The sequence below is a fragment of the Mastigoproctus giganteus genome, chromosome 6, assembly GCF_048544385.1.
Source record: "Mastigoproctus giganteus isolate SK-2022 chromosome 6, ASM4854438v1, whole genome shotgun sequence".
NCBI classification, from domain to species: domain Eukaryota; kingdom Metazoa; phylum Arthropoda; class Arachnida; order Uropygi; family Thelyphonidae; genus Mastigoproctus; species Mastigoproctus giganteus.
This window is the reverse complement of record NC_143580.1, coordinates 159,111,087-159,128,694: the sequence shown is the minus strand read 5'-3', so window position 1 is coordinate 159,128,694 and position 17,608 is coordinate 159,111,087. Positions and strand designations below refer to the sequence as shown.

Genomic DNA, 17,608 nt, shown 5'->3' with positions numbered 1-17,608 from the left:
TTAGGTTGAGTGGGATATACCACTTATCTGTCTTTCTTATGGCCTGGTGGAGTGGTGCTCTGTTGTTCTCGAAGTAATCCTTCAGGTTAATTATTGCTGTTTTCTGTTTCTCTATTAGGCCTATCAGGCCCCTTCCTCCCTCCCTCCCTCTTTCTGAGCTATTGTTAGTTTCTCCACTGCTGACTTTGGGTGGTGTTGGCGGCTCTTGGTCATCATTGTCCTTGTCTTTCGCATGATATCTTCTAACTCGATGTTTGTCCAATCTATGACCCTGAAGGTGTATGTTAGTACTGGAGCTGCATAGGTGTTTATTATTATTATTAGCTATATAGTGCAAGGAAGCCTGAGGCTTATGCTGCACCAGCCAAAAAAAAATTTCTCAATTACTCTGAGACAGAGAACTAGAGTCAGAAGTAGAAGGGAATCACCAAGAAAGAGAAGAATGATGATATCCTGCTCAGGACCCTGAGTGTGCCAAGCCCATACTCACTAGATGTGAGCCCCTGGAGTTACTGTGCCCCTCATGTGGGTAGTCTCAGCAAGATGGAGAATGCCATTAACATTCAGCTTACTCAATCCGTTTAAGGCATTACCCACATCAGGTCACCCACAGGTGCCTAGTCTCCAAATGCTGCAATTTGTAGATCTGAGGCCTTTCTAGATAACAGCATCCTTTTGTTCCCTTCACCAATCTGGTTGCCCTTCTCTGTACCTGTTCCAGCAGATTTACATCCTTCCTAAAGTGCAGCCTCCAAACCTGTATACAATACAGGTTCGGAGGCTGCACTTTTAGCAAAGTTTCTGTATATATCATTGACAAAACCCTAGGAGCTGTCCTTGCAGCATGTCTGCACTGCTCATTGAATTTCATGTCTGACTACAGAATTACCCCCCCCCCATGTCTTTTTCATTATCCACTACCTGGAGTGTAGAACTGCACACTTGATAAATTACTCTGGGATTACTACTACCCATATGCAGAGCCTTGCATTTGTTAATGTCTTTAACTGCCATTTCTCAGCCCACCAAACCAATTTTACTAGATTTTGTTGCAGTAGTTCATCCTGATTAGTGTCGTTAACCATCCTGCCAACCTTTGTATCATCTGAAAACTTAGACATTAAGCCTGATATACCTTCATTAATATCATTAATAAATATTGAAAACAACAATGGGCCCACCACTGAACCCTGAGGGAACTCCACTGTTAACATTAGTCCAAAAGAACAGTGCCCATTGATAACCACTCTGTCTTCTTCCACTTAACCATCCCTTTATCCATAGTGCTGATTTGTCCTTAATGCCACATTGCTCCAGTTTGTACAGCAGTCTTTTATACTAGTAGTAGTAGTAGTAATGCAAATGATGTAAGAAAGCAAGCTTATATAGCATCAGACCAGACAGTCAAACAAACAAACCCAGACAGTTCATCCATCTGTGCCTTTCAAGAATTTCTCTAGTTTTTCCTTGAATTTAATTAACCCATCCACTTCCACAACAACAGATGGAATCCTGTTTCCAGCAATTGGCACCTCCATAGCCAGGTGGGAAGGAGCAGCAGTGTGTAGCACACGCTTCTTGATTAGACCTGGGTTTGAGCCCGTCACCACCAAATACGGAGGATGCGGAAAGGTCAGGGAATGACCACCGCATATTCCCGGAGCAATATGGCCTTAGTTGCTAATGCTCCTAAAAACTGAATAACAAACAAACAACAGTTCCAGCAATCAATCACTTGCTGGCTGAAGGTAAATTTCCGCACATCTATCCTGCAATCATCTTTCCGCAACTTGAATATATGTAGTCTTGGCAAGTATAACAATGCCATTAACATTCAACTTACTCAATCCATTCAAGGCTTTAAACACCTCAATCATATCTCCCTGCAGGTGCATTGTCTCCAGATGCTGCAATTTGCAGACTGAAGCCTTTCTGGGTAAGAACATCCTTTTGTTCCCTTCAGTCTGGTTGGCCTTCTCTGCACCCGTTCCAGCAGATCTACATCCTTCCTAAAGTGAGACCTCCAGACCTGTATACAGTACTCGGGTTGTATAAGGCTAACCATAGCCTTATACAAAGGGATAATCACCTACTTATCCTTGCTAGCAGAGCTTCTGTATATCATTTACAAAACCATGTGAATTGTCCTGGCAGTATGTCTGCACTGCTTAGAGAATTTCATGTCTGACTGCACAATTACTCGCAGATCTTTTCATTCTCCATTACCCTGAGTGCAGTAAGTTACTCTGGGGTTACTGCTAACCATATGCAGTACCTTGCATTTGTCAGTGTTAAACTTCGACTGCCATTTCCCAGCCCATCAACCCAATTTTCTTAGATCTTGTTGCAGTAGTTCACCATGATGACTGTCCTTAACCATCCTGCCAACTTTTGCATCATCTTCAAACTTAGACATTAAGTCTTATTATACTGTTATAAATATCACTGATAAATGTTGAAAACAACAATGGCCCAGTGCTGAGCTCTGGGGAACTCTGCTAATAATATTTCCACAAAGAGCAGTGGCCATTGATAACTTTTCTGTCTTCTTCACTTAACCATCCCTTTATCCATAGCAGTAACTTGCCCTTAATGCCACATTGCTTCAGTTTGTACAGCAGTCTTTTATGTGCAACAGTATCAAAACCCTCCTGAAATCCAAATATATGATGTCAAAATTATTTTTTGCATCCAGTTCCTTAATCACTGCATCATAGTGACCTATCAGATTGGATAGACAAGACTGCCCTTAACAAATCCATGATTGATTGCAGTGTGTCTAGATGGTCCTGCATTACTTCTTCAACCAGTGATTCCATTATTTTCCCTGAAATAGCATTAAGACAACAGGTCTGTAATTACTCACTTCGCTTTTTGTGATCCCCCTTAATGAATTGGGGGATATATTTGCACATCTCCAGCAGATCTACATCCTTCCTAAAGTGAGGCCTCCAGACCTGTATACAGTACTCGGGTTGTGGCCTAACCATAGCCTTAGATGGTTGTGGCCTAACCATAGCCTTAGATGGTTCTGGCCTAGCCATAGCCTTCATAGCCTTAGATGATTGTGGCCTAACCATAGCCTTAGATGGTTCTGGCCTAGCCATAGCCTTATGATTCCATAAGGACCTCCCCTTGGATTCAGGAGAGGTCCTTATGGACCTCTCCTGAATCCAAGGGGGGAGGTCCTTATGAGGAGGATATATCCCCCTCATAAGGACCTCCCCTGAATCCAAAGATGCTCTCATAATAACACACTCCTACTCTCAATTTCGTTTTCCCAGTACTTATACCACCCCAAAATTATGGCTAGGGGGTTTGCTTACCTCCTTTGCTGCCTCCCTTAATATAATTGGATAGATTCCATCCACCCCAGGGCTCTTTTTATGGCCATCTTCAAAAATTTCTCTTCCACTTTCCTTTCAGTTATCTCAAAATCATTTAGCTCCTCTTTAGAGTGTGATAAACTTCTGGTGTTCACTTCCTTTAAGAATTCCTCATATTTCAATGTATATGCAAAGTACCTATTCAATTTGTCCACAACCTGATCACGGTCATCAACATTTAACCCATAGTCACCAAGTGTCCCAATGTGATTCAACTCCTTCCACTGTTAATATAACAATAGATGTTAATATAACAGATAATATGCTTACTATTAATATAACAGTAGGTGTGAATAGAGCTTGCCTGACCTCCTTTGTGATTTGATTACAGACTAATTTATATCTACCTTAGGCTTCTGTATCACTTGGTAATTTATATGCACCCCATGTACTTTTCTTCTGTTCCGCGTGCCTCAGTAATTCATCCATTTAGGTCTAAGCTGTGTACAGTATTTCTTCATTGGAATGAAAAGTCTAGTAGCTTCTTTATAATGAATACCCATTCATTATTATATTGATTGTCAATACATATAACATATTGAGAAATTATGGTTATTATTACAGAGGCTTGAGTTAATAAATAATATATAATTTCAGTCTGCAGAAGATTAGTGGTGAGCATTTTTGCTTAAAATTTATTTTTCTTTAAACTGTGAAAATCAGCAACAGAAATGTATGATATGTTAAAAACTGTTTATTGTGATGAAACCAGTGGTTCAAAGATGGGTGTAAGGATATTTGTGATGACCCAAGAAGTTTTGCATCCATTAGTCTCTCAAAATGAGGAGAGAGTTGAAAAATTTTAGGAAATTGTGGAAAGCGATCATCATCATCATTATTATTATTATTATTATTATTATTAGCTACATGGTGCAAGGAAGCCTGAGGCTTATGCTGCACCAGCAAAAAAAAAAAAAAAAAAAATTCCCCAAGTTGCCCTGAGAGAGAGAGAGAGAGAGAGAGAGAGAGAGAGAGAGAGAGAGAGAGAGAGTAGAAGGAAATCACCAAGAAAGAGAAGAATGATGATATCCAGCTCAGGACCCTAGGTGTGCCAAGCCCATACTCACCAGATGTGAGCCTCTGGGGAGTAATTCGTTTGATCCCTCAGTTGGAGATGAATCGTCATATTTTGCATGAAGATTCAGGGAAAAGGAGTCTGTGCAAAATTTGTGCTGCATCACCTGATGGCTGAGCAGAAACAGCAAAGAGTGTCATCATGTGAAAGCTTCATCCAGACTTCTGAAGACAGTCCTAATTTCCTTGACTGTTTTGTCACGTGCAGTGAGAATACACTGGTTTCAGTATGCCCCAGAGATGAAACATCAGAGTATGCAGTGAACTTCAAAATCATCTCTCCCATAGTTTTGCTTAAGTATATTGAATTAATCATCACCAAGGCCTAAAAAGTTTCATTTACAGAAATCCAGGATCAAGACAATGCTGACCATGTTATTCAACAAGCTGTGTGATTTACATGAAATTTGTACCTGGAGGGGAGAGAGTCAGTGTTGCATTCTTAAGTACAGATGCTTCAAAAACTATTGAAGCACATTTCTCAGGTGAGGCTGCAATTTTGAGAGAAAGGTAGCTGGTTATTGTTGCACAATGGCCCACCCATTCTGCATTTGTTATGAAGGCATTTCTGATAAAACATGTCATTTTACAGTAGAGCACTCATTCACCTTACTCTTACGAGCTAGCACCAGTGGATTTCTTCCTCTTTCCCAAGGAAAACTGAACTGCCTTCAAAGGAATGATATTTCAGAATGTTTAGAACATAAAGAAAAATGTAACTGCCAAACTGAACATCTCTTTGGGTGCCTTTACTGATTCTTTTCAGAAACTTTTAGAATAGTATAATAAGTGCATTCAGTCAGGTGGAGATTACTTTGAATTAAAAGAAAATCATTTCTGAGCTCCTTCCCTTTGTGCACTTTTTATTGCATTAGTCCGTGAACTTTACTTCCACACCTTGTATTAGGGTGTGACAAGGCACCCCCCCATAGCTTTGCTTAAGTATAAAATTAAATATTTTATAAAATTATAAAATATTTAATTTCATTAACCCATCATATGAAGAACTAATAATGCTATATATAAAATAGTTGACATTTTTTGACTTTTTTTATGTGTCCATACGTGGGTTTGTGTGTGCATCCTGAGTGCGCTTGCAAGCAGGTTCTGCTGCTTCGATGCAAGATTCTCTTTTTTTCAGCTACACCCCCCCATAGCTTTGCTTAAGTATAAAATTAAATATTTTATAAAATTATAAAATATTTAATTTCATTAACCCATCATATGAAGAACTAATAATGCTATATATAAAATAGTTGACATTTTTTGACTTTTTTTATGTGTCCATACGTGGGTTTGTGTGTGCATCCTGAGTGCGCTTGCAAGCAGGTTCTGCTGCTTCGATGCAAGATTCTCTTTTTTTCAGCTATATAATTTATTTCAAATTTCTCAGTTTGCAAAACATGCAGATTGGCTCACAAACACATGTGCACAGATGCACACACACACAGATATAACACACTGGTTAAATATGACCTAAGATGCTAATTTACTGTGAACCCAACAGCAGCAGCAGCTGTATATTTACCTTTGTTTAACTTTGAAATTCAGCTTCTTGTATAAGTACTGAAGTGTAATTTTCCTTATTATTGAAAGTGTGCATTTTCTTTTTTCAGGGTTCATTTTATTGGGTCTGTACCTGGCCGTCATGTTGGAAACAAGAAGACAGCCTTTGGTCATTTGAAGCTGCGAAAAGTATGGAATGACTTTGTCTTATGAAAAAAACATAACTAATTTTCAGCATATTAAATACTTCATATAAAAGGTGTATATCACTACATATTTGCAGTCCAAAGGGATCTCCCCTGAATCCAAAGATGCTCTTATAATTATGGCTAAGGGTTTGCTTGCACTGTTTTCTGTCTCTCTTAATATTATTAACATTTAGCTTCAACAATTTTCAGTTATTATAAAATCATTTATAAAATTATAAAATCTCAGTTATTATAAAATCATTTAGCTCCCTGTTAGAATTTGATAAACTTCTGGCATCCCCTTCCCTAAAGAATTCATCATGTGTGGAATGCAGATGCAAAATGCCTATTCAATTTGTCTGCAACTTGGGCATTGTCATCAACAGTTAACCTATAGACATCAAGTAGCCCAATGTGATTCAGCTCCTTCTTTCTATTGTTAATATAAGCATAGAAGTCTTTGCTGCTTTTCTTTGCATTCTTTGCCAGAATTTTTTTCGTAATCTACCTTAGCTTGCCTAAACTCTTTGTGACTTGATTGCTTCTGTACCACTTCATATTTGTATGCATTTTCTTCTCTGCCACAATTCTCTTTAATTCATCAGACATCCATTCAGGCCTAATCCTTGAACAGTATTTCTTATTTGGTATGAAAAGTTGGTATTACTTTTCTACAATAACTTCCCTAAATGCTTCTCATTTAGAATTTGCTATTGTTAATGTCATCAGTTTGGTCCTATTGCATAGAAATTAAAATTTCATAGCCATCCTTATGAAAGCAAAAGCATTTCCATTTAACCTTTACAGTAAATCCCACATCAATACACTGTGATCACTGCCACCTAGTGGATCTTTTACCTGCAGATTCTTAATGCATGAAGAATTCTCCATACGTTAATGGAGAATTCTGATATCCATCAGAATTCTCCATCAGCTGATAATCAAATCAAGTTTTGGATTCGCTGTGAAAATTTCCATAACAACATCATTTTGAATCCAGGTTGCTACGTGTATGGATAAGCTTAGCATGCTTCCTCTTGTTGCCTCTAATATTCTGATGTAGAAAACAGTCATTCAATAAATCCACAAAAGGTCTTGATAGTGTGTGAGTGGCCACCCCTCAAGTTTCATTCAATATCTGAAAAGTTAAAATCCCCCATTAAAAGACATTCTGATTTACTAGCTTACTTTTCTCTATATATTTGTTTGTTTTACTCATCACAGTCATTGGGTCTACACCATACTACTAATCACATTTTTGTTTTCCTGTTGCTTATGTCACAACCTGATTCAACATTGCACTGGCCATCCATGTCAACTGGATGCATGGCTTAGATTTAATATGCTTCTTAACTAAGAGCATATCCCCCTCCTCCTCTCCTACCTGTCTGTCCTTTCTATACATTGTACTCCCCATATTTAAATTCTGCATCTCTTATGTTTGAGTGACACCATGTCTCCAATACCTCTACAGTGGCTGTATTTGATGACTTAATCAGTACCTCAAATTCATCAAATTTATTCTTTCTGTTATTCATGTAATAGTCTGCACTTGTTTAATTGTTAGAAATGTGAACCAGTCATTCATCAGTATTATGACTGAAATCTTAGATTCCTGCGAAACATCTTTCTTTCCTTCTTTGAAACATGGAATGTAATTTTTAACAAACTTTCTTTTTTTTTTTTTCAGCAAGACAAAACAAGACTACAAATGACAACTACAGCTTTGTATTATGTCTGTGGACATTTCAGTAAGGGGTCCATTTTAAATCCTAGTTGCTTCGTGTGTGTATGAGCTTAGCATGTATAAACTCCAGATCTTGATCCATATAATTACTTATTATGGCAGTTACTAAAAGTTGATTTGTACAGGAACAACTTGCATGCACTTGGAAAAAGAAAGACAAAAGTCAACTATTTCTGAGAACATCAGTCACCAAGGAACACTGCTCGAGGTTATATTTCCCTATCCTCTTAGAAATGATGATTGAAGAATATTGAAGGTGTTTTAATATAACTAAAAACCTTCAGATTTCATTTATAAGTGAGCAGTGGAGAATGGAAAAGACCTAGAGGTAATCGTACAGTTAGATATGAAGTTCTCTGAGTATTGCAGACAGGCTGCCAGACAGCTCATGGGATTTTGTCAATGATATACAAGAATTTTGTTCACACAGATAAGAAGGTGATTAACTCTTTGTTCACACAGATAAGAAGGTGATTAACTCTTTGTTCACACAGATAAGAAGGTGATTAACTCTTTGTATAAAGCAATGGTTTGGATGGTTAGGCTACATCTTGTTTACTGCATACATACAGGTCTGGAAGGCACCTCTGTAGCCAGGTGGGAAGGAGCAGCAGTGCGTAGCACACGCTTCTTGATTAGACTGGGGTTTCAGCCTGTCACCACCAAATACAGAGGATGCGGAAAGGTCAGGGAATGACCACTGCATATCCCAGAGCAAAATGGCCTTAGTTGCTAATGCTCCTAAAAAAAAACCAAATAACAAATAACAGGTCTGGAAGCCTAATTTTATAAAGGATGTGAATCTGTTGGAACAGGTGCAGAGAAGACCAACAAGGTTGGTGGAGGAGCAAAAGGGTACTCTTATCAAGGAAGGCTTCAGTTTTGAAAACTGCACCATCCAGAGACTAGGCACCCTGCAAGGTAATCTAATTCAGGTGTTTAGCCTTGAATGGATTCAGTAAGCTCACTCAATGCTGATGGAATTCTTCCTCTTGCTCAGACCACACATGAGAGGAGGACAAATTCAAATTGAGGAAGGACGGCTGCAGAATAGACATGCGGAAGTTTATCCTTAGTCAACAGGTGGTTGAATGCTGGAACAAACTTCCATCTGGTTTGTAGAGGTGGGTAGTTTGAATAAATTTAAGGAAGAACTGGATAAACTGTTAGCAGGGATGGACAGGTGAAATGGGAAGTGTTGAACTTTTTTTTATTTATTTATTTTTTTGCTAATGCTGTAGAAGCTTGTAACTAATAATAATAATTATTATTATTATTATTATTATTATTAGCCATAAGGTGCAAGGAAGCCTGAGGCTTATGCTGCACCAGGCAAAAAAAAAAAAAATATTCTGAAGAATTATCCTGAGAGAGAGAGAAGGAGAAGGGAATCACCAAGAAAGAAAGATGATGATAATATCATTATTATTCTTTTAGACAAAATATGATATCATAAGTTATTATTCTCGTAGATCAAATATGATATCATAAGTACTACAGCTGAATAGCTAGTTAAAACACCAGAACTTTTTTTCTGAAACTTGCACTTCCCTAACACACATTTTAATAAACAGTCTGTACTAGTCACTAATTCAATATTAGAAATGCAATGTATTTCAAAGTTGCTACTGTTCCTCAACTAATGAAATAGTTTTGCATTCAGTTTAGTACAGATAATTTAAAATATGTCTACAGTGAAATTTGAAGTATGAATTTGAATCCCATGGCTTATGAATAGTTTGTCTAATTCAAAAATGTTTGTCTAATTCACACTGTTAGAATGAAATTGAATGACACTAGGTGCCTCCGTAGCCAGGTGAGCAGGAGTGGCAGCGCATAGCACACGCTTCTTGATTAGACCGGGGTTCGAGCCTGTGACCATCAAATACGGAGGATGCGGAAAGGTCAGGGAATGACCACCGCATATCCTCGGAGCAATATGGCCTTAGTTGCTAATGCTCCTAAATAACAAACATAAACCTTCTTGATTAGAATGACACTATAATCAGAAATTTGCTACTGTACATTGTATATATCACCATTAAATTTTACATTTTTATCCACTGTTCCAAACATTGTGTGTGGAATCATGGGGAATTCAGATACCTCCTCACACTATAGCCCACATGTAATCCATTTTGAACAAAATAGGTTACTGGTGGCCCATAATGAAACCAAAATACATTGATCACCAATGGTACAAAATGTGATTTCTGAATGTAGATGTACATCTTCCTTTAAGTAACCACATGTATATGCTCGGTATAAGAAAGAATAACAGTGAATGTGCTTCAGAGAAAAAATACTTTCTAAAGAGAGGATAAGAATAATAACTATTATTCTTATCCTCTTATTCTTATCCTTAAGGTTAGTGAAATATTTCTCAATTTCTTACAAATAATAACAAAGATAACTGAACTTTGTTTTTGCCATTATAGTCATGCAGCTCAATGTATAGAAGGCTTTACATTAAAATAAGAGCTATACTGTTGTAACTGTACTTACCTGCTAAGAAGGTATGTATATTTTGGGATATTATTTGCTGTTTAATACTTGTAATTGATCCAAGCATAAAGGTAACATTCCTTTCTTGTAGCACTGCCACTTATTCAGTAATCCCCTCTTGCCAATTTCATCTACATAAGCTGGTTATGGAGTGCTTGTGTAGACCACTGAGCAGTTTAACTTACACAAATGGCGGAGAGTAAAGAGATAGAAAATCCCCAGTTTGTAGGTATGAAGCTGTAAAAGTGTATGATTGATTACAGAGGAAATTAACCACAGAAGCTGCTTTAGAAGCTTTCCTCTCATTTTCTATATTACTTTGCTAAGCTAAGTTAAAAAGACAAAAGATTTTAAAAATTTTTTGGCTATGCTTTATCTTAGTGTATAGTTTGTAATCTTTTTCTTTCAAGCAGCTTCTGTGGTTAATCTCTTCCATAAATAGTGATTTATTTACACAAAAAAAAAATAATAATTCCACACAACCAATGTAAAATTTTACAACTGTAATCAAAAGTACATTATCCCAAGGCCCCAGGTGCCAACATACCATAGCCAAGCAATCATTGTGCATTCTCAAAAGTGTTTCTCTAGCAAGGAATTTTTCTTCTGTTAAGTCTACACATTAGCATATTTAAGTTACATCAAATTCAGAAGACTTCTCCCTTACAAGCAGAAAGTGAAGTCAGGAAACAAGACACCTTTCCTAACTTCACTTACTGCTTGTAAGGGTGAAGTCAGGAAACAAAAGACACCATTCCTTTATTTTTTGTTTAATTAATCCAGCTAACTTAATTCACCATGTGGTCACTCATGGCATTACTCCTGCCTCCCCATAGTGAGCCAGTAACATGGAGTAAAAAGGAGTAGAAATTGACAATAATGAATTCTTACTTTTATAGTTTAAGAGCTCTCATAATGAATATCATGACTTCTCTTTCTCTCTGTCGAACAGAATGAAAAAGAACACAAACAAGCAGGAATCTCCAGCACCCTGATTTTACATTCTCTGTCAACTCAACTTGAGAGCAAACTCTCCCCCTTTCATCATTCAGATGCCTCAAAAATGCAACAGGATCACATAAAATGGTGAAATTAGCATTAGTTGAGGCATATGATGCAAAAAAGCAAGCTTATACAGCATCAGCCAAAAAAAAAAAAAAAAAACCATTTCCCATTTCACCCATCCAGCCACTCCAAATGTTTGTCTAGTTCAGCCTTAAATTTATTTAAGCTAGCAACTTTCACAACAGATGAAAGTCTGTTCCAGCAATCAACTACCCGCTGGCTAAAGGCAAACTTCCGCACATCTATTCTACAACTGTCTTTCCTCAATTTGAATCTATGCCCCCTCAGGTTCTTAATCTGAGCAAGCAGAAGTATCCTCTGATACTTCTGCTTGCTCAGATTAAGAATACTTCTGCTTGCTCAGATACTTCTGCTTGCTCAGATTAGCATTGAGCCTGTTCAAACCATTCAAGGCCTTATACATCTCGATCAGATCACCTCGCAGGTGCCTAGTCTCCAGATGCTGCAACTTGCAGAACTTAAGCCTTTCTTCATAAGCACATCCCTTTGTTCCGCTCACCAATCTTATTGCCCTTTCCTGTACTCGTTCTAGCAACTCAACATCCTTCCTAAAATGAGGCCTCCAGACCTGTATACAGTACTCAAGGTATGGCCTGACCATTGCCTTATGCAAAGGGATAATCATCTCCTTGTGTCTGCTAGCAAAATTCCTATATATATCATTGACAAAACTCCATGGTCTGCTCTGGCAACCCGTCTGCACTGCTCGGAGAACATCATATCTGACTGCCCAATTACCCCCAGGTCTTTTTCATTCTCCACCTCCCTGAGTGTAGTACCACACAATTGGTACATTCTTTTGGGTTACTGCTACCCGTATTATGGAGTACTTAGTATTTGTCAATGTTAAACTTCAGTTGCCACTTCTCAGCCCATCTGCCTAACTTTTCTAGATCCTGTTGCAGTAGCATACTGTCTTTAGTGTCATTAACAACCCTGCCAACCTTTGTATTATCTACAGACTTGGACATTAAGCCTGATATACCTTCATCGATATCATTGATAAATACACAGAACAAAAATGGGCCCAGCACCGAACTCTGGGGACTCCGCTAATAACATTAGTCCACGAAGAGCAGTGTCTGTTTATTACCACTCTCTGCTGTCTCCCACTCAATCATTCCTTTATCCATTGCAGTAACTTGCTCTTAATGCCGTACCGCTTCAATTTGTACAGCCGTCTTCCATGTGCAACAGTATCAAAAGCTTTCCTGAAATCCAAATATATGATATCAAAATTATTTTTTGCATCCAGTTCCTTTGTGACCACATTGTAGTATCCAATCAAGTTGGTCAGGCAAGACTTCCCCTTAACAAACTCATGCTGTGTCTGAGCTATTACTGCTGTCTTGTCTAGGTAATACTGTATCACCTCTTTAACCAGTGACTCCATTATTTTCTCCGGAACAGAAGCTAAACTAACAGGTCTATAATTATTTGTGTCACCCTTTGTGAATTGGGGATACGTTTGCACATCTCCAGTCCACGGGGACTTCCCCTGATTCTAAGGATGCTCTCATAATTATGGCTAAGGATTTGCTTACTTTCCTTGCTACCTCCTTCATTATAACTGAATAGATTTCATCTGCCTCAGGTGCCTTTTTTATGTTTAGCTTCAACAATTTCTCCTCTATTTTGCTCTGTTATTACAAAATCACATAGCTCCCTTTTAGAATTTGGTAAACTTCTGGCATTCCCCTCCTAGAATAACTCGTCATGTGTGAATGTAGATGCAAAATACTCATTCAGTTTATCAGCTACTTGAGCAAAATGTCTCCAATGAGAAGATTTACTTATAGAGACCTCTCCCCCAAGACACTCTGAGCTGTTATTACAGCTCACTTCTTTAAGTAGAATACTAGTTCAAGTCACCGCACACAGCACATTGAATTCTTCCAAGGAAGTGATCACCAAATGGAATCTATTAAAAGTTTCTGAAGATGAAACAGTCCAGGAACTAAAATATTATAATATAATTCAAGCAGAAAGAATCATGATAAGAAAAGATGACAGCTTAGTCCCAACACAACTTAATCATAACCTTCAGTATGCCAAATCTACTAGCTTCACTTAAAGCAGGCAACTTAAACTCCACGTTTGACCCTTAATCCTGAATTCCCTAAAATGTTACAAATGCCAGAAATTTGGTCACTCCAAGACAGCATGCAGTGGAGACACAGTATGTCCAAACTGTGGTTGTAAAACTCATACACAAACAAGATTCAAGGCACCAGCTCAGCAGTATTCTAATTCCAGAGGCAACCATCCACCATACCCTAAAAATTGTGAACTCTGGAAGATAGAAAAAAAAATTAAGACTGAAAATAAAGTTTTGTGTCAAGAAGCAAGGAAACAAGTTAAGTATGCCAAACTGCACTTATGCTTCTGCTATGCACAGTCACCAATCAGTAGCATGTCAAACAGAAGTGTTGATTTCTCCACACATATTGATCACAGACTGGGATCAATCAGTACTCTTGATGCATCCATTTAAACTGCACCTAGTAGACTGATACAATAATATACCACTTACAATTCCATCCCAAAACCTTCCTCATTGTCAAGTAGCAGAGAAATTGCAAAAATCAGATCCTCTTGAGGTGAAACAATCACATCCATCAAGTATGGATACAGATGGTATGACAAGTCAAGAAGACCTCCTTGAAATACATGCAGATAATGTTATGATAGATAGCAATGACTCAGGATTCCCTGCTTTTCCCAGAAAATAAAAATTAAAACTTGACCATTATAAACAATTCGCTCATAAAAAGCAGACAGATTCATCTTCCTCTTACAAAACCAAATAATAGAATTCGTCATATAGTGGAATTGCAGAGATTTCACAGCAGCATCAATTATATCTATGAACTAATTCATCACTACAATCCCATTACCATGCTTACAAGAAACAAATTTGACACTTCATCTCCCCTTCAATCAAAAATTATACTATCTTCAGACAAGACAAAGCTGGCACTAATAGAGCTTGTGGAAGAGTAGCCATACTCTTGGACTGAAGGGTCCCCTCACATGTTACTATATGTAATACCAATTACATATAGTAATTGGTATTACTGACACTGGCCTCAATTTATTTTCTGCTTAACCATCCATATACAATTCAGGAACTGGCAAACCATAGTTTGCAATTACAGTCTCCTGTCCATTTATTAGGAGACTTTAATGGACATCATTCATTATGGGGGTTCTCTCATTTGAGATGGACACTTAGAGCTTATTGAAATGCTACTTGACAAAGAGAATAAAACACACTACTGAATACTGGCTCATTCACTGGCTTTTCCTACTGGGCCAACCTCTGCAATAGATCTCTCAATCTACTTTCCAGTCCTCTCAATATCGATCACTATCCACTAATACATAGAATTCAAACTACCTATTCCAGAACAACAGAACCCCAAATGAAATGGAAATTTTCCAAAGCAAACTGGACAAAATGTACCAACTAAGTACCTTTTGCTGATCACATAACTGAGTCTTCTCCTGTTGGTACTGTCACTGAGCATGTCATAATGCAGCTTCAATAGCTGCCATCCCACAATCTCAATTAAGAAACTGTAGGCATGCCAGTCACTGGTGGAACAAAGATTATAATAAAGTGAAAAGAGAAAAAAATGCAGCATGGAACTCCTTCTGCAAGTATCCCACTACTAACTGCCAACCTTATTAACTATAAGCAGTCTCCTGTTTCATCCGGTGAAAGGCTAAAAAGGACTCCTGTATAAAATTTGCTTCATCAATCAACAAATCCAGAAAGAACAATCTGGAAAAAAAATAAAGCAGTTAAATGATGAATATCTGTTACCCTCTCCTCTTCTTAACTGGAATGGGAAGGATTGCAATAGTCTTAGGAACTGTGTTCTCTGAATTGTCTGCCTCAGCTGTATATCAGCCATCATTCATTTCAAAAATTTAAAGCCAAGGCTGAGAAATCCAAACTAAGCTTCAAAGCTACCTGTCCTTTACCATATAACCAACCACTCACACTATCACTATCTGAACTGAAATAATTCATAAATACATCAAGAAATAGTACTGACAGGATTTACTATATAATGCTTCATCATTTAGGTCAGAAATCATTATTATTGACAGAATTGAAAAGATCTCAGTTCTCACAACTATAGACCAATTTTTATGACCAGCTGCTTGAGTAAATCTTTGGAAAAAATAGTGTACCATCGACTCACCTAATACCTTGAGTCAAAAAACATAATCAGTTTGGCTTTTGGACAAATAGGTCATCCTTTGATAATCATCGTGGTAAAGGCTGAATCAAACATAAGAAATGCATTTATCAGAAATCAACACTTTGTCATGGTACATCTTGATATAGAGAAAGCTTTTGATACCACATGCTGCTGTGGCATCTTAAGAGCTCTCCATTCTATTGATGTGGGAGGCTATTTATCATACTTTATTCAATACTTCTTTCCACAGAAGCCATTCCAAGTTCAGTACGTCAGGTTCTCTCTCAAACATACATACAAGAAGAAGGAGCCCCACAGGGCTGTTCTCGGTCCCACTTTATTTGTAGTATGAATAAACAATGTCACAAATAGCATTCCAAATGCTGTCAACTCATACCTCTACTCTGATGATATTTTCATATCCTGTTATTTTCAGAATATGAGCTACATTGAGAGATATCTAGAAATATCAATAAATAACATTGAACTGTAGATAGCACAAACTGGTACAGATTATCAAACAGATATATTCTGATGATTGACCACAAATCTACAGCTATGCATTTCTGCAACAAGTACAAAATGCCTCCTGAACCTGAGTTACACTTGACCAATCATCCTATTCCTATCGTGAACAGCAAACATATCCTAGGACTAATTTTTGATAAGAAGTTTGACTTCCAAACACATCTACAAACTACTTACATTAAAAAAAATGAACATACTCCGGGTCATCTCTGGTACAGGTCCTTGCACCCTGCTCCACTTATATAGGTCCCTAATTAGATTTCCACTAGACTATGGTGCACCTTTTTATGACTGCTAGGGAGTGTATACCTTAGCATGTCTTATCCCCATCCAGCACTCTGCTCTTAGGATTGCCCTATGTGCATTCAGAACGTCCCCAATTCAAAATCTGTATGTTGAGGCTCACGAGTCTACACTGAGTATCAGAAGAAAGATGTTACTGATGAAATGGACCACTCGGCTAAAATTAAAAACCTCCCCACTCATTCTATTTGGCCATTACTACATGATTTGCAGTGGGACACACACACACACTGTAGAAACAAACCTAGACTAATTTGGCCTAAGGGTATCAGATTAAAGAACGTAACAGAATACTGGAATGTTCACTTTTATAATATCCTCATTGACTTAAGAGATCTGAATCCTCATGGAACCTTAACACTTTCTTGTGATGATTATTTTAGCAATGGGGTAAAAGTGCTATAGCAAATACAGCAAACCCCCGCTATTCGCGGGGGTTACGTTCCTGAGAAATGTCGCGAATACCGAAAACGCGAATACTGAGTTATGGCTCCCATAGTAATAAAGGGGTTCCGTTCCAAAGTATGAAATATATAAGAAAAACTAGTCTAAAATTTTTTCTATGTATGTATTATATGTACCTTCATAATATGACTATGTACATAGACAGTACATAGTTAAATGCAAGCATATGGCATCGAAATGAAAATAAGAAACAATTTAATATTAAATGTAATATGCCTTTGCTAGCAAAAAAACTTATCCCGCCAGTGCTATCACCAGTTTCGCTCAAGTGTTGATAAAGGAGTTTTGCCTTTTCACGAATGATGAGTGAACTTAACGGAATTTTATTTTGAGTTCGGTCTTCTATCCACATGTTTAAAGCTTTTTCTATTTTTTCTAATTTAACATCATGAGTTACAGAGCAAATTTTTGAAGCAATTAGCGCATTTTCACGGACACTACGGTGGATTTTTCCTTCCGATTTCTTGATTGATCGTACCGTTGACTCATTGATTTTATAATGTTTTGCCACTGAGGAGACACTTTTACCATTAGAAATTTTATCTAATAACTCAATTTTATTCGCTAATGTCATCACCTTCTTTAATATTTTCACATTTCTCTTGT

At 37.6% G+C, this 17,608-nt stretch overlaps 1 protein-coding gene across 2 annotated transcripts in view; it reads left to right on the top strand.

Moving 5' to 3' along the window:
• The window catches only part of gkt (tyrosyl-DNA phosphodiesterase glaikit), a 317,491-nt gene that overhangs the window by 179,955 nt on the left and 119,928 nt on the right, over nucleotides 1–17,608 (top strand). For both annotated transcript variants that reach the window (XM_090376556.1, XM_090376558.1), the window contains exon 10: nucleotides 6,077–6,155. In XM_090376556.1, the coding sequence (XP_090232682.1) occupies nucleotides 6,077–6,155 (79 nt within the window). The remainder of the gene's footprint in view (nucleotides 1–6,076; nucleotides 6,156–17,608) is intronic.